This window comes from Callithrix jacchus, chromosome 21, assembly GCF_049354715.1.
Source record: "Callithrix jacchus isolate 240 chromosome 21, calJac240_pri, whole genome shotgun sequence".
Classification (NCBI taxonomy): Eukaryota; Metazoa; Chordata; class Mammalia; order Primates; family Cebidae; genus Callithrix; species Callithrix jacchus.
In genome coordinates, this window is record NC_133522.1 from 31781456 (window position 1) to 31804435 (window position 22980).

The 22980-nt window shown below is 36.2% G+C and overlaps 1 protein-coding gene and 1 non-coding gene across 9 annotated transcripts in view; both read right to left on the reverse strand.

Moving 5' to 3' along the window:
- MRPL39 (mitochondrial ribosomal protein L39) overlaps window positions 1-22980 on the reverse strand; it is a 201294-nt gene that overhangs the window by 174178 nt on the left and 4136 nt on the right. For 6 of the 8 annotated variants that reach the window (XM_078358533.1, XM_035282816.3, XM_035282818.3 and 3 more), the window contains exons 4-9: window positions 21747-21846; window positions 20180-20247; window positions 17722-17834; window positions 14561-14626; window positions 13490-13643; window positions 9532-9579 (exon numbers count right to left, since the gene is read on the reverse strand). In XM_078358533.1, the coding sequence (XP_078214659.1) occupies window positions 9532-9579; window positions 13490-13643; window positions 14561-14626; window positions 17722-17834; window positions 20180-20247; window positions 21747-21846 (549 nt within the window). Of the gene's footprint in view, window positions 1-5936; window positions 6537-9531; window positions 9580-13489; window positions 13644-14560; window positions 14627-17721; window positions 17835-20179; window positions 20248-21746; window positions 21847-22980 lie in introns of those variants that run through there. The other 2 variants (XM_002761326.6, XM_008986515.5) reach the window with 2 other exon arrangements.
- LOC118150045 (U6 spliceosomal RNA) lies at window positions 6609-6715 on the reverse strand. The gene has a single exon (XR_004737806.1). It is a non-coding gene; the product is annotated as a U6 spliceosomal RNA (small nuclear RNA).

Sequence of the window (22980 nt, forward strand, 5' to 3'; positions counted from 1 at the left end):
CATAACAACAACCAATGTTGGGATACTTTAAAAATAACACTGCAGTAATAGCCACTCCTAAAATGAAATATTTCCCCTTTCCTTCAATATATGTAACCATATATGACATATAAAATCTGCTTATTGGATAAGTTTACCTTTAAAAGAATATCATCTACATTTATTAAAAGTTAAAATACACATACTCATTGACCTGGAATCATGTACAACAATGTATTTACAGAGCTACTAGCATACATGTGGAATCATATATGTACAAGGCTGCTAACTGAAGTATTAGTATAGTAACAAAAATTAAAAATCAACCAACAATAGGGAATAGACTAAATAATGGTACACCATGAGTGAAATACTAACTTCTAAAACAAAGTAAAAAGAAAGGAAAAATAAGGAAAACTGGATCAATCCAATATATGACAGGAAAGGAGAAAACAGTAATGTAAAGAAATGATCATCACAGTAAAATGAATACAAATGAAAATTTATCTACTAAAAGACAGTAATTCCAAGACTAGATTTAAAAGGAAAATAATAGTTTTGTGCTATTTACAAAAGACAGACGTAAAACCTAACAACACAAAAGGTTGAAAGTAAGACTATGCCAGGTAAACACTAACAAAAACCGAGTATAACAACAAAACCTGATTTTTTAAAAAACAGATTAAGAAAACTGGCTTAAAGGAGAAAATCATTATTAATGAGATAGGATCATTATTTAAATGATAAAATGAAGCAATTTATCAGCATGCTTAAAAATCCCAAACCAGAATACAAAGTGCTAATGAAATCATCTTAAAATAAGCAAATGCTCATTTAGCCATATGGAGAAACTATCAAATCTACAATCATTTTAGGAGAATGGGTTTAAGAAAGGAAAAAAAAAGAAAAAGATTTCTGTATGGTCCTAAGAGAAAATCAAAAAATAATGACATGAAAAAGTTGAAAGGAATGGGAAAATAGGTACTATTAAAAGGAAACCTGACATAGGAATATCATTATCAGACAAAACAGATTTTAAGACAACTAAGAAGTTGACAAGTCAACCCTACAATAAGCAAGAAATTTTGAAAAATAGGTAAGGAGGACTCACCATACCAAAAATCAAAACTTGTTACAAAGCTATAGTTGTTAAAATGGTGTGACAGTGATACATAGGCAGACAAATGGACCAATGAAGCAGACCCAGGCACTTAAAGGAACCTGTTATATGTATGACAGCATGGCATAATCAAGAGTAGAGAAGAAATAAATAGTCCAGAATAATTGCCTATCCTTGTGGAGGAAAGGGTGATTCAAAATTAGGTCCCTTTCCTCACTCTATATGCAAAAAATAAACTTCAAAGAAATTATACAATTAAATGTGAAAATCAAGACTTTAAAAGAGTAGGCTGCTTTATAACATCAAGTTAGGAAAGGCTTTCTCTAATTTCATAAATATAAATCATAGAAGAAAAGATGAATTATTTTGTCTACCTTAAAGACAGCATAAACAAAATTAAAAGGTAAGCCAGACAAGAGAAATATTTGTAGTGACAAGGGTTTAACATTCTTTTCTTCTGAGATGGAGTCTCACTTTGTCACCCAGGCTGGAGTGCAGTGGCGCAATCTCAGCTCACTGTAACCTCCACCTCCTGGGTTCAAGTGATTCTCATGCCTCAGCCTCCCAAGTAGCTGGAATTGCAGGTATGCACCACCACGCCAGGCTAATTTTTCATATTTTTAGTAGGGATGGGGTTTCACCATTTGGGCCAGGCTGGTCTCAAACTCCTGACCTCAGGTGATCCACCCCTCTCGGCTTCCCAAAGTGCTGGAATTACAGACGTAAGCCACCGTGCCTGGCCCACAAGGGTTTAATTTTCTAAAAATATAAAGAACAGGCCAGGCATGATGGCTCACATCTATAATCCTAGCACTTTGGGAGGCCAAAGAGTGTGAATCACTAGAGGCCAGAAGTTGGAGACCAGCCTGGCCAACATAGTAAAACCCCATCTCTCTATATAAAATATAAAAATTAGCTGGATGTGGTGGTACTTACCTGTAATCCCAGCTACTCAGCTACTCAGGAAGCTGAGGCAGGAGAATCACTTGAACCCAGTAGACAGGGGCTGCAGTGAGCTGAGAACATGCCACTGCACTCCAGCTTAGGCAACAGAATGAGACTCGATCTCAAAAAATATATATATACATATAAAACTATTACTAATATGATAACCAAAAATCCAATTGTAAAAAAGGGGCAAAGGTTGTAAAATGGTAATTCATAAAAAGAAATAAAGAGATGCCTATTGGTACTATATGCTCAGTATTAAAGAAATTAAATGAGATAGGATATGCATATTCAACCAATGAAATATCTGAATGTCTGAAAATAATAAATGTTAATGAGAAAACATGGGAACTCTCATGCTGCTGATAGAGAGTAAACTGATACGACTATTGTAGCAGCCAATTAATAATATTTAGTAAAGTTGAAAACACATGGTCCACTTTGATACAGGCCCTAGAGACAGTATCAAATGTGTACACAAAGAAACATGTGCAAGAATACTTTCTGCAATACTGTAATACTCAAACGCCAATAATATCCTCAACGGTCATCAGTAAGAAAATGAATTAATGATGGGATTAATCATATAATGAAATACCATATAGCAGGTGAAATGAATGTACTAACTCTTTACAGGTAGCAACATGCTATACATGAAAAACAATGCTGAGCAATAAAAGCAAATTGCAAAAGGATATATATTAGGAAACCAATTATGTTTAGTTTTAAAACGGAGAATACTGTGGATTGTAGGAAAAATATAAAACCAGGAAGGGTAAGGACAGGTACAAATAGGATAGTGGTTCTTCTTGAGAGGAAGGAAATGACATAACAAGACCTTCAATGGATGGGCAGCTTTTCCTTTATTTAAACACAAAAGGATTTCAAGTAAATAAGGAAAAACTTTGACAGTGGTTACAATTAAATAGTGGCTACATGTCAGCATTCTTGGTTACAAAACAACAGGATCTACACTAGCTAAACAAACAGAAAAACATGGCTCACAAGTCTCAGACCTGGAAGTCAGGACTATGAGGCTCCAAAAAAAATGCCCATTTTTATACCAGGGAGCAGCTGCAGGGGAAAAACTGCTAAGCACAGCCTCCACACCTTGCGCCATTACATGGGACCTCTGCCACTGCTGCCTTGAAAACCACGTCACTGCTCCTTTCAATCAAATGTAACTCATACTACTCTTGTCTTCAAAGCACTTGCTTCCAGATTTCACACAGGTATGTCTAACTGGTGAGCCCACACTCGGTCTGAGCCATAGCCGCAACGAAGGAGAGGAAATTAAATTTCATTCTTCTTATGGGGAAGGTAAGATCCACAGTGTGGGAAGTTGCCAAAAAGCAGGTGTTCAAACAGTGCTAGTTGCCCAAAAAACATGAAAATGTTTGTGAAATTATTCTCTGTATTTTTCTGTATGCTCACAAACAACATAGGGAATGGAAGAAAAAAATCAATAAACAAGAGATGGCAACCAAATTCTAAAAGACGAAAGTGACTAATAAAACACTAGAGAATATCTATCACCACCTAGAAAACGTGGAGGAAGTTCCACCAGAGGCAGCCAACCGGCCCAGGTGGGCCTTAGTTCAGAGACAGCGGAAGTTCAGAGATTATAGAAGACAGTAGAGGGATTAATTAAATCTAAACTAATTAAAAAGAAAGGAATTAATTAAAGGTCTCTATATAAACAGGTTGAACACTACCCCATCTTCAAATACAGAAGGGCCTAAATCCAGGAATTGCCCCACACAAAATATTGGTGGGATCTTTTACCAAGTAAGTGAAAGAACAGCCTGGGGAAAACTAGGATAGTCAATGTAGAAATTGGTAGCCAAGACAAGACCTCTTCATTCTAGCATTTTAAAAACCCTCATCCTATCAGCCAGATTCACCTACTCATCCTTAGTGATGCCTATGAGAAGCCAACCCTTGCTCAAACCACAGAGCTGCCACTCAACCTCCTTACATCCACATGGTCAACTACAAACTGCCAGCCAACAAACATTAGACATTTGAAAAAAGCCTGAAACATGTAAATGAAAGACTAAGATAAGAAAAAAATCTGGGCCAGGCGCGGTGGCTCACGCTTGTAATCCCAGCACTTTGGGAGGCTGAGGCAGGGGGATCACGAGGTCAAGAGATCGAGACCATCCTGGTCAACATGGTGAAACCCTGTCTCTACTAAAAATACAAAAAAATTAGCTGGGCATGGTGGAGTGTGCCTGTAATCCCAGCTACTCAGGAGGCTGAGGCAGGAGAATTGCCTGAACCCAGGAGGCGGAGGTTGCAGTGAGCCGAGATCATGCCATTGCACTCCAGCCTGGGTAACAAGAGAGAAACTCCATCTCAAAAAAAAAAAAAAATCTGTCACCAGAGAAAAGAGATAATTCAGGGACTACAAAGTGAATGAACGAACAAATGTAAGTGTAGTTCATCAAATATAAGTGCAGAACCCACTTTAGGCATCTTCAGAGAGCTTCATGAAAATACATCACATCAGAAAACACGAATAGATTTCTATGAAAGTGAAGCAAAAGAGAGCTTTCAGAAATTAAGAAATGCTTGATATAATGTATTAAATGAGTAAAATATAAATGCAGGAAAAATGATGGACAAAGGAAAATGCAGAGGACCAATACAGAAGATGCAAACACAGCTGAAAGGTATTATAGAAACAAAGAACCTTCAGAGAAAAGAAAGAACAAATAAAGTAAAAAAAAAAAAAAACCCTAATCCTAAAGAGATATGTCAAAAATTGAAAGGACTGCCTACCCACCAAGCAGAATAACTGACTGAAGACCTAGATACAGGTACAGGATTGTAGAATTTTACAACGCCAGAATAGTAAGATCCTAAAAATGTCCAGAGTGTTGAGGGAAGGGGATGCAGAGAACAGGTTATACAAAAAGGAACAAGAATCAGACTGGCATTAGACCTTTTATTAGCAAAATCAGATGCAGAAAGTAACTGAGCTGCTTTCAAAGTTCTAAGAGAAAACGAATTTTCAATCTAGAATTCTGTATCTAGATGAACAGTTCATCAAATTTAAGTGCAGAACCCCCTTTAGACATGCAATGGCTCACCCCTTAGACATTTTTTCCTAGAAAGGAGCTCAGAAACAAATACTAGCAAAATGAGAAAGTTAATCAAGAAACAGGAAGATACGGACTCTAAAAAAAGTTGACCTCACCCAGAAATTTAAAAAAAAAAAAAGTCTTAAGAGGAAGCCTGTGCACCAGCAGTAGAAAACTTGCTAACACTGAAGCAGAAACTTTTTGGCAAAATGTTTTCATAAGACTGATAACCAAGGCTTACTCAAGGTGTGGGGAAACAGGCACTTTTAGACACTGTTATTGGCAGTGACATTTGGCAAAACCTTTGGGAAGCCAGCATCTGGTAGCACTTGTCAACAATTCCACTGCCAGAAATCTATTCCTACAAAATTATTTATATGTGAGACAACGTAGAGTAGAACGTAAGAGCATGTGAGTGAAACTGCCTTCATTCAAATTCCCGCTTTACCACTTACAAGCTTTATGCTGTTTCCTCACTTAAAAAACAGGAAACATCTTCTCAATAGGTCACTGTGAGGATTAAACAAAAGGTTCCACATGAAGAGCTTAGCACAAAGCCAAGCACATAATAAATACTTACTATCATTTTTATCTACAAACATTTGCCATTTTTGCACAAGGATGTTTACTGTGCCCCTGTTTAGCAAAAAAAAAAAAAAAAAAATGTAGGCAAGTACAGTATGATCCTATAATGTTTTTTAGAAATTAAATTTATATTCAAATGTATCTGCCTAAACATGAAGAAAAAAAAGAGAAAACATGCCAAAGTGTTTTTTTCAACGGAGCAGCAAGGGAGTGACCTGTTTTTGACAGTTTTTATTTTGAGCAACATAAAGGAAAAAGAAAATCTCACAATGAATCTTAGGGAGAAAGAGTTAATCTTTATAAGCACACACAAACATTATATAAAAAACATTTATTTTATTATACATATTTAAATTTTAGAAAGTTATTAGGTAGATGTACTTTCCTCTGTTGGTTTAGTTTGATCTTCAGTTACCTGTAAAAACATGAATAGCTTTACTTTCCCAATAAACACTTTGTTTTACCCTTCACCCACCATTTTATTTATTTATTTATTTTTAAATGTGATTCACTAATTTTTATTATTTTTTTTAATTTTACTTTAGGTTCTGGGGTACACGTGCAGGTCATGCAGGGCTGTTGCAAAGGCGCATACTACATCCGGCGCTTCTCCCCATGTTATCCCTCCCTACCCTACCCACCCCCTGCTGTCCCTCCCCTAGCACCCCCCAAAAGCCCCCAGTGTGTGATGCTCCTCTCCCTGAGTCCACGTGTTCTCATTGTTCAACACCCGCCTATGAGTGAGAACATGGGGTGTTTGGTTTTCTGTTCTTGTGCCAGTTTGCTGAGAATGAATGTTTCCAGATTCATCCAAGTCCCTACAAAGGACACAAACTCATCAATTTTTATGGCTGCGTAGTATTCTATGGTATATATGTGCCAGATTTTCTAAAAATATGGAATGCTTCACAAATTTGCATGTCATCCTTGCGCAGGGGCCATGCTAATCTTCTCTGTATCGTTCCAATTTTAGCTTACATGCCGCCAAAACAAGCATCATCCACCATTTTAAATCATCGCACAGCCCTCTTATAATGATCCTCTATCTTTCTCCCTCAATAATTATTATTACAGAAAGTTAGGTAAGAAGATTTAAACAGCAAGTTACCAATATAAATTACCAGGTAAAGAACAATAATTCCATTCAAAAATATAATCTAAGGCATATTATACCTAGGCTTCTCAAGTTTGCCATTTTAATTTTGAGCCATAAAACACAATCATTACTAAGAAAAAAAACACCTGAAGTGCTGTAATAAGATATTTTAAATCAGTTTATTTTCTTTTGGAGTATAATTCCATTTAGAATATAGCATATTATAGATTTAGTCTAAATAGATATCTCCATGTCCCTATTTCTATCTATGTCACTCAGACTCATCAAGCAGACATGGCTAAATCCGAATTCAACACTTCCAAAACCTGTCCTGCCTGCATCATCTATCCTGGCAAAGGGCTCTACCCTGCTAACTAAGGACAGTATTTGAGAATTCACTCTCTTCTTCTTACCTGCATAGTCCATCAACAGCCCTATTAATTCAACCTAAGTTAACTCCCATAGTCATTCTCCCTATCATGGCTGAACTTTAGGACCTCTTCCTCTTCTATCCCCCTAACAGAACCCGTGGCTTAACAGTTCACAGCTATATCCCATGCTACCCCTAGAATGAGCTTTTAAGCAAGAATAGCTGATCAACAGGTCGCTTCCCTACTCAAAATTCTCCAGTTACTCGCTCTCACCTCAGTGCGGTAGAGGAAGAAAGTCAGGAATGCAAGTCCACAACATGGAACACAAGCCCCCTCATATTGTTTTCGGGCAGACTCATTAGCTACCCTAGACATGACCTGTACATTCAAATTCATCTTACATTTATCATAATCTCTATTCCTTCATGCCTGTAAGCAAGTGGCTTCCTCTGAGATAACCTCTAACCCATTCTCCAACGGATTACCTGCATGGTTCACTTTTATTCATCCTTTAAAATCAGCTTAAGGGACTCCAATTCCTGCCAACCTTCCTTAACCAACTCCCCAGCTTGGTCTGAGTCCTCTTCTTTATGCCAGAGCCCTACAAGTACACCTGACTGTCTGCTTATAAGTCTAATTATCCAATCAATATTATTTCCCTGAGGCAGCAAGTACATTTTGTTCATTTTTTATTCCTCCAGACCATAACAGTACCTGGCACACAGTAAACAATCAGTAAGTCTGTGTTGAATCAACGAACCACATGTTTAATCTAATCCCTTCAGAAAAGCAAAAGGCACAGTAGAAAAAAGCAACTAAACAAGAATAAATGTTTGAAAAATATGTATTGACTAACATTATTAGATATTCTAAATAAGATACTGTCTCTGCCATTTTTCTCCATTTTTCCTTCCTTTAAAGTGTTCAGTTACTATTGCTTCTTTAGTTTCCCAAACTATTTCTTAAATATTCATTTCTTCTCCAGTTTCACGTTTTTTTAATTTTAGTTAACTCCAGGTAACTATGCTGAACATTTCTTTCTCAGTTTCTTTATCTAAAATATCACTGTGACCAACTAAAAAAGAGAAAATTACTCCATCCATTCAAAGATACCTCGTTATGAGAAAAAAAACTATACAATCCTTATACCAGAATATTATGGTGAAGTCCCTAAACAATAATTCCTATCGATATAGTCATTAATAAAGACTAGGTTTATATATCATCATGAAAAACAGTCAATAAATACTTCTTGGGGAACCCCCTCATGTGGTAATGTATTCAGAATTTGGGCTTATACAAATATAACAAATCCTGAAAGGATTAACAAACAGAAGATAAATGTACTAGCAAAGAAAACTATCAAAAAACATACATTGAGGTATACCATCAAGCACAAAGTTATTTGAATGGGTAATTATTTGTTAGGAGATTACTCTGAGACTGTTCTATGGAGAACGTGTGACTTGGGCGAGGTAGTAAAGAATGACTGTTGAAAACAGACAGAAAGCGAATGGGAAATGATGTCCAGAAAGAAAAACGATCATGAAGAAATATGCAAACCTGAAAGTAAGTTTGACGTGTGATGCTTAATGTGCCTGCAAGTTTGGCCTGTGTGTCTGTTGCATTGTGGGAAATTAGAATAAAGGGAAGGCCTAATAAGGCCAGATTACACAGGATAACCATCAGACAACCTAAGTAAAAGAGGCATACTTAGGGAAATCAGAATAAAGGGGAAGGCCTAGTAAGGCCAGATTACACAGGATAACCATCAGACAACCTAAGTAAAAGAGGCATACTTAGCCTATGGAATAGAGAACAGGGATAGTTGTGGTCAAGAAATACAATCACTCCTACTCATGAAATATAAATGTTAATGACACAGAATAAACCACAAAAACACAAACATTCAAATCTGGTTTTTCAGGACATTTGCACATTTAATGTCAATGACTAAAGAAGCTTTAAAATATATCTGAAAAATCCTAATCCTTTAAATATTCATTAAGTTTACACACAAAAAATAAATCCTAAGACCTAATTGATACCATTATAACTATTAAGAACTATTACTATTGCATAATAATATTCTTATTTCTCTTCAAGTTCTACAATATCATTTTCTTGATATTAACAAATAAAATCAAAAGAGAACTGCCAAGTTACAACTTTAGTCTTACCAAAATACTACTGGAGTAAACAGTCAAAACACTGCTTTGACTACTGAGACAACTTACTTTTTCCCTTCTCTTTGCTTCTTTCATTTGTCCCCCCTTTGGTTGTTACCGATTAATTTTGATGCATTTCTTTATAGAAGGGTACAAATTAGCTGTCAAAAACACTTACCATTTTCCGAGATCTTTCCAACAGCTTATCCCATATCGTAAAATGTGCCTTGAAAAGAAAAGATTTGCAATGAACTAAAAAAAAAGTAGTAAAATCAAAGTAAAAGGGATAGAGTCTTTATATAGCTTTTAGAACAAAATAAGTAAAAGGTAGTACTAATATAGCTAAGTGGTTACGAAAGTGGATCATAGTAGGGAAAAAAAGGTACTGCATAGAACAGCTGCTTTGTTTTTCGCTTTCTTCAATCACTTGAATCCAGGAGGTGGAGGTTGCAGTGAGCATTTAAGAAAAAAAAGACTTAAGGATTGAATGTGTCCTTCTTCCACTTTTGCCTCTCTTAGTCATTTCCATCATAGAAAGCATTCCTTACAGTAGGAAGCAAAAATCTGCCCTACTTTCCCATAGATTGTGGTTCAATCCTTAAATAGCCAATTTCAACCTTCTAGAAGTCATTCTTCAAATCATAAGCAATCACAAGAAGTCAGTTATTAAAAACCAACTGTGACATCTTCACACTGAAATGGCAGAACCAGAGAATTCAGCAAATGACCCTGAAGAATAAGTAAAACCTAACAAACACAATAGTCTTTTTTTTTTTTTTGAAATGGAGTCTCACTCTGTTGCCCAGGCTGGAGTGCAGTGGTGCAATTTCAGCTCACTGCAACCTCTGCCTCCTAGGTTCAAACGATTCTCCTACCTCAGCCTCCCGAAACAATAGTAAAATTTAAACTCAATTTCCTGAGTCCTTAACAATCTCCTGTAGCAGAGGATTATCAGAATGCACTAAGGAAAACTGTGCAAAGTGTATCATGACCAAATCAATTTTATTAGGTCAACTGAAAGTGGTATCAAGACATATGGGCAGGCCAGTGACTATTTCACACTGAATGAGCTCATAAAATCTTTAACAAAAGGTAAAATCACTAAATTTCAACATACGAACCCTTCTAGGAAAAGAGCTACCTGGTCTGTCTAAAGGGAAAACCATGCTTGACTCAGGCAGAATGAACTGCTGGTACAGAGACCCTAAGCTGTGGCTGGAATATAGTGAGTGAGGAAGGGAGTGGTGTCAGATAAAGTCAGAGAAGCAGGCAGGGACCAGATAATGCAGGGCTTTGTGAGACAGAATAAAGAGTTGGGATTTGTTCAAGGGAAGCCATTGGAAAGTTTGGGCCAGCGGAAGTATGTAACAGATTGCGTATTAAAAAGATGACTTTGATGCCAGATATAGTATGCACCTAAAGTAAAATAAATAAATTTTAAAAATAAAAGAAGATCACTTTGGCAACTAAGCATTGTGAAAGCAAGGAAGGAGAGTGAAAACAGGAACGTGGATAAGGGAAGCAGCAGTAGATGAGATGCTGTGAGGTACATAGGCTCAGAATACATTTCAGAGTTAAAAGCTGAAAGGACTTGCTGATGGATGGGCTGGGAGCCTGGCTATGAGGGGAAAAGAGAATCAAGGATTACCTCAAATAACTAGGGAAACCAGGGGTATCCAATCTTTTGGCTTCCCTGGGCCACACTGGAAGAAGAATTGTCTTGCAACACACACAATATACTACACTAATGACAGTTGATGAGCTAAAAAAAAAAATTGCAAAAACATCCCAGAATGTTTCAGAAAGTTTAATAATTTGTGTCGCATTCAAAGGTATTCTGGGCCATGTGCAACCCATGGGCCATAGGTTGGACAAGCTTGAGGTAAAGGGTGATCAAATTTTCTCAAGTGGGGAAGTCTAGGAAAGGAAGCAGGTATGTGGAGAAAAGTCAAAGTCAAACGTAAAGGAGAGGTGCACTAAAAATTACAAAATGAGATGAAAGAAGATATAAATAAATAAGAAGATACAGTAAGTTCACAGACTGGAAGTTTCAACATATTAAAGACGTCAATTCGCCCCAAATTCCTATACAGGTCTAATGGACTTCCTATCAAAATCTCAAGAAGACTCAACATAGAAAATATTATCCTAACATTAAACGGAAACTCAAAGAAACTACAATAGTTAAAACAATCTTGATCAAAAAATAGTAACAAGGAAGGAATTACTCTACCTGATTTCACAATCTATTTAGAGCTACAGTAATCAAGAGTGTGTGGTACTGGTAGTGATGTAAACATATGTGATCGATGGAACAAAATAGAGGACTCAAAAATAGACCTACATAAATATGCCAAGCTAATTTTTAACAAAGATGCAAAAGTAATTCAGTGGAGGAAGAGTGGCCTTTTCAACCAATGGTGCTGGAGCAATTTGACATCTACAGGCAAAAAAATGAAAATAACCTAAACCTAAATCTCAAACTTACAGAAAAATTAACTCAAATGGACCACAGATTTAAATAAATGTAAAACTCTAAAACTTTTAGGTAGGAAAAAAAAAGGAGAAAATCTTTGGGATCTGGAGCGCGTCAGAGTTCTTAAAATTAACCCCAAAAACATAATCCATTAAAATAAAAATTTTATCAAATTTTGATAAACTACTTTCCTCAAAATTAAAAACTTCTATCTCCAAAAGGCTGCCCAGCGAATGAAAAAACCAGCCACATATATATACAAGGTACAGACAGAAAACAAGAAAAATCTGAAAATTACATATGTAACAAAAAACTAGCATCTACAACATATAAAGAACTCTTAAAACTCAACTGTTAAAAAGTAAAATAGTCTAATTAGAATAGTAGCCAAAAGACATAAGCAGACATTGCACCAATGAAGGTATGTAGATCGCAAATAAGTATACAAAAAGATGATCAATACCACTCGTCAACAGAAATTCAAATTCAAACTACAATGAGAAATCACTACAAATGTATCAGAAGGACTAAAACAAAAAAAAAGTAGTGACAGCATCAAATGCTAGTGAGGATGTGGAAAAACCTATCACTCGTACATTGCTAGTGGGAATGTAAAACAGTACAGTTACTCTGGAACACTTTGGCTGTTTCTAAAAAACTAAACATACCCTTATCATATAACCCAGCAATTGCACTCCTGGGTATTTTATCCTAGAGAACTATTCACCTAAACCTGCACACAATGTCACAGCAGCTTTATTTGTGATAGCCAAAAACTGAAAACAACTCAGATGTCCTTTGATGGATGAATGGTTAAACCAACTGTGATACATCCAGACCTAGTAACACTAATTATCAGTAAGAATGAATGAACTACTAAAATACCTAATGACTTGGATGAATCTCCATAGAATTATACTGAGTGAAAGTGTCAATGCCAAAAAATTACATACTGTTTGATCTCTTTCATATAATATTCTTGACGTGACAAAACTATAGAAAAGGAAAACAGATGAGTAGTTGGCAGGGGTAAGCAGGAAGGGTAATGGAGGGCAACAGAGGGAAGTGGCTGTACATGAGTGTGTCTATAAAAGGCCAACATGATGGATCTCCATAGTGAAGGAAGTGTTCTGTATCTTCATTGTATTGATGCCCATACCCTGGTGGTGATAGTATATTTTAGTACTGCAAGAGGAAATTATGTAAAGATACATGGGATCTCTCTATATTTGTCTTATAACTGCAATTATCTCAACATCAAAAATTTAAATAAAAAGATTATCAAGGGGGCAAGCAACATGGAAAATGACAGGCTTGGGGTCATGAATAGAGGGAAGAGCATGCCAAATGTAAGCTTAAAAGGCATTTCAGAAAGGTCTTACCAATATGCACTCCAATACTCCCTCTGCCAATGCACCCTCACCTAAGCTAATTTGAAAAATTTTAAATGATTTAATTTTTTTAACTAATATTTCTTTTGTAATTGTGTATTTACGCACTGGCCAACTTTGTTTTTAATCGCAAATCTGAGTTTACAAAACATTAGTGTCCACAACTTAAGAAAAATTTAAAGTTTATATTCTTCACACTAGTATAAAATCAAGTCCAGAATTATATTTATACCCAAACTGGAAGTCCTGAAACCTTAAGCTTTACTTACTCTTAAGTGAACAGGTAAAGACAGACCCTGGAATCTTCGTATGAGACTTGGCTGGGTGGGTTGAAGACTGTGAACTGCTGATATTTCATACTGGAAACAAATACTTGTTCTTGGAATAAGAGGGCCCTCGCTCACATCAATGAAGTCACCTATTCTGATTTATTTAAAAATAAACAAAACCGCAACATCAAATAATTTGTAATAGCTTGCAAAAGAAATCTCTTTATTCTCTTTGCTGCTAACACCCTAATCAAAAATGTTACATATGGTTCAGTTCAATTCCTAATGACCCCGACAATGATCTCAGGTAAAGAGACTAAAACTTTGAAAATTAAATCAAATGAAACATTTTCTTAATTAGCACTGATATAAATTCAAAGGTCTTTAAGAGTCATGCAATACATCACACTATCAAGCAGATCCAATTGCCTAAAACCGATCATCTGAAAACCTTACAATAATCCACATAACAGAGTTAAGAATTCAGTGTGCAGGACAGAATCAGAAACAAAAGCAGTTTCTAGAGAAAGAAAGTTAAGTCCAATTCATAAAAACATGAGGTTGAGAAAACAGATCCAGATCCCAGTCATCTCTACAGAATGCAGTGGGACTTGCTCCCCATGGGAGAACGTCATCATAGGCAGTGGACCTTTCTCATCCATGTGTCAGAAAGCACAGTCTGACTTAACTTACATGTATCATAAGTAATTACTAATTAGTCAATATTCATATTTCTGTATGCACATGAATTATCATGTTCAATTCCTAACAATGACTATGTTACCCAATTTCAAAATTCCTAAAAATTACATTTTTTTAAGTAGTTTTCAACTCAAAATTAAATAAAAATAGCAAACAATAAAATGAGGAACAGAAAACAAGTGTTTCTAAAGCTAACTTAGAGCTTTCACTTACCACCATATGGAAACAATGAACAAAGCAACAGAAAACAAGGTAATAAGAACAAAATAAGGTACAAATTCCTCTATTTTGGTCGTATGCTTTATTCGGATAACAATAAAGCTAAGCCTTACTCTAGCACAGCAGCCAGTTTTTAGAGTTTTACTTTACCTGTGTAGCTTGACTATTCTCTCAGGGTTCTGAGATGCCTTCTCTTCAGTGAAATCTAATTTGTATCTGAAAAGCAACAAAGAAAAAAAAAATTTTTTTAACTCTAAATATGTAAAAAGGTGTTTAAAGATACTTCCCCTTCTCTTCAGCCATACTTTATGAGAGTGGGTTACACTTGGAGCCTCCCTCCTCTCCTCCCTTTAATCTGGCTACAGCCTCATGACTCTGCCAAACTGTTCCCAAGAAAATCACTGGTACCCGGTGGGTGTCAACCCAATGGACACTTTCTGGTCCTCATTTTCTTAATACTAATGCTTACCTCCACTTCTCAAAGTGTTCCTTCTTTCCATTTTCAAATTTTTTTATTTATTGATTGATTGATTGATTGCATTCTCACCCACCCTGGAATGCAGTGGCGCAATCATAGCTCACTGCAGCCTGAAACTTCTGGCCTCAAGTGACCCTCTTGCCTCAGCCACCCAAAAAGCTCAGACTACAGTTGTGACCACCATGCTGGAAGAACTTTTTTTTTAGAGATAGAGATAGGGTCTTGCTATGTTGCCCAGGCTAATCTCAAACTCCTGGCATCAAGCGATACTCCTGCCTCAGCCTCTCAAAGTGCTGGGATTATAGGGATGAACCACCACACCCAGCTTCAAAGTGCTCTTTCCATGGGTATCAGTGGCATTCCTTACTGCTTGTTATTTTACATCTCGGGCCACTGTTGTCTTTCTCTACTATTTTAGAATTCTGTCCTACACACTCTTTTCACTCTAAGCATCCTCCCTAGACCAGCTCCTTGTGCTACAACTTATGTAGTTATATTTCCTATATCTCTGCTTCTAATCTACTTACCTCTTCTGAGCACCCAACTGTATATCCAAGACCCATCTGAACATCCTCTAGGATGTTCCACAAGCACCTTACCCTGAAATTTGCAAACTGTACAAATTACTACCTCTTTCCCCAACCAAACTTGTTCTTCCTCCTGAATTTCCTATCTTAGTATGATACCACCAAACACCCAGGTGTCCATGTGAAAAACATGGAAGATTTCCTTAATTCCTTTCTCCCACCATATCCCCTACATTCTATTCATTATCAAATTGTCAATTTTACTTCCCAGTGTCTCTCAAATCTACCCAATTCTATAAGTTTAGCTAAAGGCACAGATGAAATTGCACAGCCCAGGTTCAAACCATGACTTTACCATTTACTATTGAGAGCTTTATCTGTTTACCCAGGGTGCTAAACAAGTAATACATGTATGTGTGCACACATGTGTATGCACAATACAGCTAAGTTGGGGAACACTGGTTTATGCAAAAACATCCACTGACTGCTACAGTCCCCCCTGCACTAAGAAGGGGACGAATTAATTCCCTTGAATACTTGTCCCTCCTAACCCACCTCCAAGAGATGCTCCTGTCACCTGTGAGTCAAAGTCACAAAAAGGTCCCACCCTTACCCCTGCAGCAGAAAGGCTCAATCACTGGCCCACTTTCAATGATCCAACTATGCTGTCCTATCAAACTTCCTCCAAAATTATCCCCTTCCTCCTACCACACACTCAACTAAGTTACAAAAGTTCCAGAAGCCCCTACCAGTCCTTGACAGTTAGACAGAGGAATGGAAAATCTCAATGTATACTGAAGTGAAGTCAAAAGTACACTGTCCAGTAAGGTAGCAAGGGCGCACTTAAATGTGATTAGTACTAGTTAAAATGCATCTTAAGTGTAAAACACATACCAGGTTCTGAAGATTTCAGTGAAATAGAACATAAAATAACATCAACATTTTAATATTAATTATACTGAAATAACATTGTAGATGTATCATTTAAATAAAATCATTACAATTAACTTCACCTTTTCTTTTGACTTTTTTTCAATGTAACTACTAGAAAATTTCAAATTATACAGACATCTCCTATTATATTTATTTTGGGTAGCACGTGCCTAGACTTTTGGCACAGAGAGTGACTTGATGTGTTTGGATAGTTCAAAGAATTTTCTTGTAGAATCAGTGCTATAAATGGTGGTTTGGTCCTACAGTACTACCTGTACTCTAGTTAAAACAGTACATTACAACTGATTTCTAAGTCCACTGATTCCAGGACATGCTAAAAATGTTTCAAGAAAAAGTGTTTTATAGGCAAATACATTTGGGAAATTTTCAGTGTCCACTTTGGGAGATCCTTGAGTGCACTGGGTAAAATTTTTTAAGCCACTGTTCTTCAAACTCAGCTTAACACAGTACATGGTTTCAGCATGTCAATCAGCATCTTATGGAAGAAAATTATGAGACAGATTGCTCTGAGAAATGCCAAGCAATACGGTATGTGTCAAAAAGGCACTCATAACTAACCCAATGTATTTATGACAAACTATCCCTATGAGAATTTGTAATTCAATGTCTGTATACCTAAAGAAATTCTAATCTGTAACCTTTAACAATTTGTAGGTGCATATTTTGGCTTCAGACTCTAGTACCTATGTTAGTTTTCTTTTTTTTTTACAGCACAGATTTCTCTTTCTAATTAGTTCTAATATTCTATTAGACTAATACTAAAATTTAGTTTATTTTGTTATAACTGGCGGTAGAAGGTGAACTGAAAGTTTTCTGAGTGAAAACTGATAAGGCTGACAGGCATTAAAATGTTGGAAAATCCATCAAATGAATAATTCACATGCAGAAGACTAAGACTGGCTGTGTAAACATTTTACTTCCGCTGTTAGCCCCCTTCCAAACTGCTTGCATTTTCCATCTTACCAGTGCCATTTTAAGTGTGGAGGGGTAGGAGAGAAACGCTGCCAAATACACAAAATTATATAGCTGCTGAACATACGTTATCACTTCACAGTAGACAGAAAAACAGGAAACATACACTATGTTGATATAATGAGAAAGGCTGGTCCAAGAACAGAGAAGTAAAACAAAGTGAGAAAATTATCGAGGGCGGTGGGGAACACTATTCTCAACGAAATAAATGAGATCAACAAAAATAAATAAACTTTCTACTGCAGAAAGAGAGGTCTCAGAGTGGAAAATAATACACTGTCATGTATATATCAAATATAAAAATTCTTAAGAGCTGAATTTTCTTCATTACATATAATACTGGGAGAGTTAGCCTTGATTTAAAGAAAGCCTGCACTTACTTGTTGTGTTGAAATATTTCCAATGCCACTTTTGCGTCAACTTCCAGAGTTTCAAATGGAAGATCTTTATAAATTAAAACATGAGCGTCCTTTGTAAAGGAACGTAAGTTCTCCTTAAAAATGAAATTAATAACCTTTAGTAACAATTTACTGAAAACCATTTCTCCATAAGCCAGTTAAGACAAAACTCTGCTTAGTACTGCAAATCCAACTAAAATAAAAGTCAAAATCAAATTTGTTAGGACAGAAAGTTATTAATTTGCAACAACTGAAGTTTTGGATCATAAACTAAAAAACTTTTTATTTACCTGTAATTAAGGTGTCAGCCTGCATGAATATTATTAAAGATAAACCTATAAAGAAATGTTATCCAAATTATATTATAATTTCATCTAAATTATATAACCTTAAAATGTTTATTAAAGCTATGATGCAGCAAGTAAAAATGCCAATAAATAATTAGCAAGACATAAAAATGTATTTACAGTATGAATAAAACTAAGTTTATTAGATGCATGGGGAAAAAATTGTTTTCATAATTCAGAAAGTTTCGCTAGAAATGTAGCAACATCACCGACCGTATCCAACATCAAAAGTTTCTGCTTAATAAAAATGTCAATTTCTTGACATACTTAAAATGATTAACACACATTAACAATGTTTATAAGATTTTTAATACAAATTCTAATTGAGCTTTCATGCTATAAATCATTACTAATAGAAAAAAGACCAAGCACTATTACACAAATAATTTTTATAATAAAATTATTTCCATAAAAATCCTATTAAACTTTTTTGCATGAAATGACTTCTCTATAAAGAATAATTTACTACATAAAAAAATCCACATTCATGGTTTAATACAACTATTCCTTCAATGTAATTCTCCCCTACTTTCTTTAAGCTGTCTACTCAACCCAACTCCACGCAGTCTGCAATCGGTTAATATATTTCTTTTATAAGGTTTTATCTTTTAAAAAAGAAAAATGCAAAAAGCCAGGCACAATGGCATACACCTGCAGCCCCAGCTAATAGAACGGCTGAGGCAGGATTACTTGGGCCCAGAAGTTCAAGGCGGGCCTGGGCAACATAGTAAGACCACCATCTCTTTAAAAAAAAAAAACAAAGAAAAAGGCAGTTACGTTTTTTCATAGATAAGGAAATTAAAGCTTGACCTCATTCGTTTTTACCTAACTCCCCCCAAGTAAAGAAAATCTTCAATTTGGAGGCATAGTTGAAAAGGAAGAAGGTTCACTGACAGGGTACCAGAGGTCATGAAGAAGCAGTTCCAATCCCTTCCCTCCCCCCGCCCATCCTCCTCTCTCTCACTTCCCTCTCCCTTTTCCTCATTCTTTCTTGATTCCCTCTTCTCTCTCTTTCAATATGTAATACGGGCAGGATTATACAAAAAGTAATTTCTAAGGCCAAATGTAAAGCTGGATCTGCCCTGAGTCCAAAATCCTGGCTTTTAAGAACGACTACAGTATTTCACTAAATCTAAGATGTATCACTAAGGGAGAAAAAAAAAACAAACTACAAATTATAATTGCAAGATACCATCTACTATAAGGCTTATTTATTTTCAGAGATATTAAGTGTAAAATGAATGTACACAGCGGAATTGATAAAATGATGTGCTACACTGCTTCCCCTTTTCAGATCTCCAGACTCCCATTATGTAGGACATATAGTCTTGTTTAATTAAGAATTAGGTATCTGCCTATTCTCCCCAATCAGAACTGCATCTCCAGGCTTGATCTTTGATAACCGTCAGCACCCCTTACCTACTGAGCACCTGATCTATACCGTCCTTGTTAGGCCCTGTTGCTACCCAAGTCCCAAACCAACAAGGACCATCCTCATTACAAAGGCAGAGCATTCACAAAGAGTTCAGTTTGTTAATATTTTGTTTGTTGATGCTTGGGTTAGCTTTGTCAAAGTCTGACTATTTAATTCGCCCAGCTCTCAATGTGACCCTTGTATATACAGGGACCTCACAGTATGCAACAAGGTAATGGTTTAGGGAAGTGGTTTTCAAACTGCGCTCCAGCGATCCAAACAGGTATGGCTCCAAGCCCCCCATATCAGTCAGGATAGTTACATTTTTATATTTTATATTCTGGGCCTCTTGAAAACCACTACCTTAAAACCACTTAGAAGGCACATCAAGAAAAGGTCAAGGACGACATAAAGTTTCAAGACAACTGACCATGTTGATGTAAATACTCTCATTCATATACCTCTGTCTTAAATATGCTGAAAAAGCAACAACACTGACAGATAAACAGATAGACAGACAGACAGATAGATAGATAGTAGACACAGACAGTAGATAGATAATTGATAGATTTTTTTAAATGTCCTCAATGTGCAGTACCATTCAACAATACTAACATAGGAATCACTCTAACAAAGAAAGGCAGAGACTAAAATTAATACTCCAGAAGAACACACTTACTTTTGTTGGTATCCACTCATCAAGTCTGCTATCCAAAACTACGTCGTAACAGAAGGCACCAGAAATTACTGTAAATCCAACCAAAATAAAAAGCAAAGTCAAACCTGCCCTGACAGAAAGTTACTCATTTGCCATGACTGAATATTTAGACCACAGAATGAAGGATTAGCACTCTCTCCCAAGACTACTAATTATAAAATCGTTGCCATTATTCCAGCTGCTTGCCAGAGCTCTATCATATTTCCCTTAGCCAAAAGATTGTTAACCCCAAATCACTAATATTTTTTAAACAGTGAAGTTTTATTCAAAAATGCTATTACCATATAGACTTCACATAGTTACCAGATATAAAAATTCCACAAGGCCGAGGCAGGTGGATTACTTGAAGTCAGGAATTCAAGATCAGCCTAGCCAACACAGTAAAACCCTGTCTCTACTGAAAATACAAAAATTAGCCGGGCATGGTGGCAGGAGCCTGTAATTCCAGTTACTCGGGAGTCTGAGGCAGGAGAATCACTTGAACCTGGAAGGTACAGGTTGCAGTGAGTGGAGATCAGGCCACTGCACTCCAGCCTTGGCAACAGAATGAGACTCCATCTCAAAAATAAAAAAATAAAAAAATCCCAAAGAATGAGATATTTAGGAAGTAGATAGGCAACTTAATGGATAGGAAATGCTAAATTTCTTTTATATCCCCTAAATATCTTCTTTTTGGTGTTTTGTTCTTAGAATCATTCCTTGAATTTTTTTCAAATATTTTAGGTATACCTACTTGTTTAAAAAAAAAATTATACGGCCAGGCACAGTGGCTCATGCCTGTAATCCCAGCACTTTGGGAGACCAAGGTGGGCGGATCACAAGTTCAGGAGATCAAGATGAGCCTGGCCAACCTGGTGAAACCCCGCCTCTACTAAAAATATAAAAATTAACCAGGCATGGTGGCGGGCGCCTGTAATCCCAGCTACTCAGGAGGCTGAGCAGGAGAATCTCTTGAACCCAGGAGGCAGAGCTTGCAGTGAGCCGAGACCACACCACTGTACTCCAGCCTGGGTGACAGAGCGAGACTCCATCTCAAGAAAAAAAAAATTATACATGTGCTCCTACCATACTCATTATTACAAAATCCTAGTTTTAGTGAAATTACAGAGTCTACGCCCTTTCTACTGGCCAAAGCAGTATCTCTCTCCAGAGTCATGGTCATGTCTGGTGAAACATTACCACCTAAGCACAGCTCTTTCCAGCAATCTACTTATACTCAAATTTTCTCCTCCTCTACACACCCAATTTGGAAATGTATGCTCAAAATTGTGAAAAATAAACAAACTCTGAGATCGTGGAATTCCATGAAATTCATATTCAAGACAAACAATTCCCAGTAATTCTTAATGTTAATTATTAACCTGCAAAGGCTACTTCATATTTCATCATATTAAGATGGATTTGTAACCCATGATAAATGAAACATATGTACAATGGTAATTTATATTAGACAAAATTAGAACTAAACCAAAATAGGTACCAAAATATTTAAGGATCATAAAAAGACATATTTATACGTGTACATTACCAGGAACTTCTGGAGCTCTGACCAAATTGACCATATATTCATCTTTGAATGCCCTCTCTATCACACAGCCCATCATCATAGCACAAGAACGCCAATAAGCCTAGAAAAAATATATACATCTATAAAATATATACAAACACACTGAGATTCACTGAAGTTTCAACAATATTAAATTTTAAGTGAACTTCTGACTTAGAAACTATGTCCCATATATCTCTGTTCACATAATATATAGCAACAGTTACCATCAGGCCATGACATTACCTCTACTGAGCAAAAATCAGGAAAGAATGAAGCATCAACTTCAGGTTCTTAGCAATGTTTCATATAAGACATCAAACACTATAATAGTTATCAATCAATAGATAGTTTCAGTATCTGAAAGTATTCATTTTTAACCCAGAATAAAGTTAACTTGTTAACAAACTTACGCTAAAGTAAAATAAATACATTAATTATGTAACGGTTTATGCCATTTATAAATATGGAGAAAAAACTCAACTTTTATGAATTATTTGTGAGTCTTATCGTATACCTAACATCATAGCACATCATTCAGATTACTCATATTTATAGCAAAGCAGCAGCAACTGGGCTTTCATTTTACCAGTACCTTTTGATCCATAGACATGCCTGGGATGGTATCAAATCAATGACTGATCAGTCACAAGGAGAAACCTACACTGTACCTGTCCATTGTGTTCCCCTTTTGCTGACACTACTCTGAGCGCTTAAATTTCAGAAGCTCTTCTTCACATCTGAGGACTACAAAAGTGGAGTCACTTCACTGTGTGTGGCACAGACTGCTCCATTATAGATGCTGTGCAACCACATTACACTAAAAATAACTACAAACCCAGGCCTTGAAGGCAAGTAGCAAAATGTACTTCTTCTTCTATCCTACTTAAATGTCTTTAAATGTCTGTTGAACTCCAGTCAGAATGCCTAGGTTCAAATCTGGGTTCCACTAGTTCCTAAATCAGTAACCTTGGTCAAGCTGCTGAACTTCTCTTTATCTCAGTTTATCAGGAAAATGGGGAGAACAGCATGAACTTTGTGGAGTTTGTATGAAGGTTAGAGTCAATGTCTGTAAATCACCCACAACAGTGCCTGATACATAATACATACATACTCATTGTTGGCTATTACTGTCATTGCTATCATTTTCTTGTTCAACTATAACTGTTATATGCCTGTAAAAGAACAATTTTTAAGTACTAAGAAAAAAAAGTAG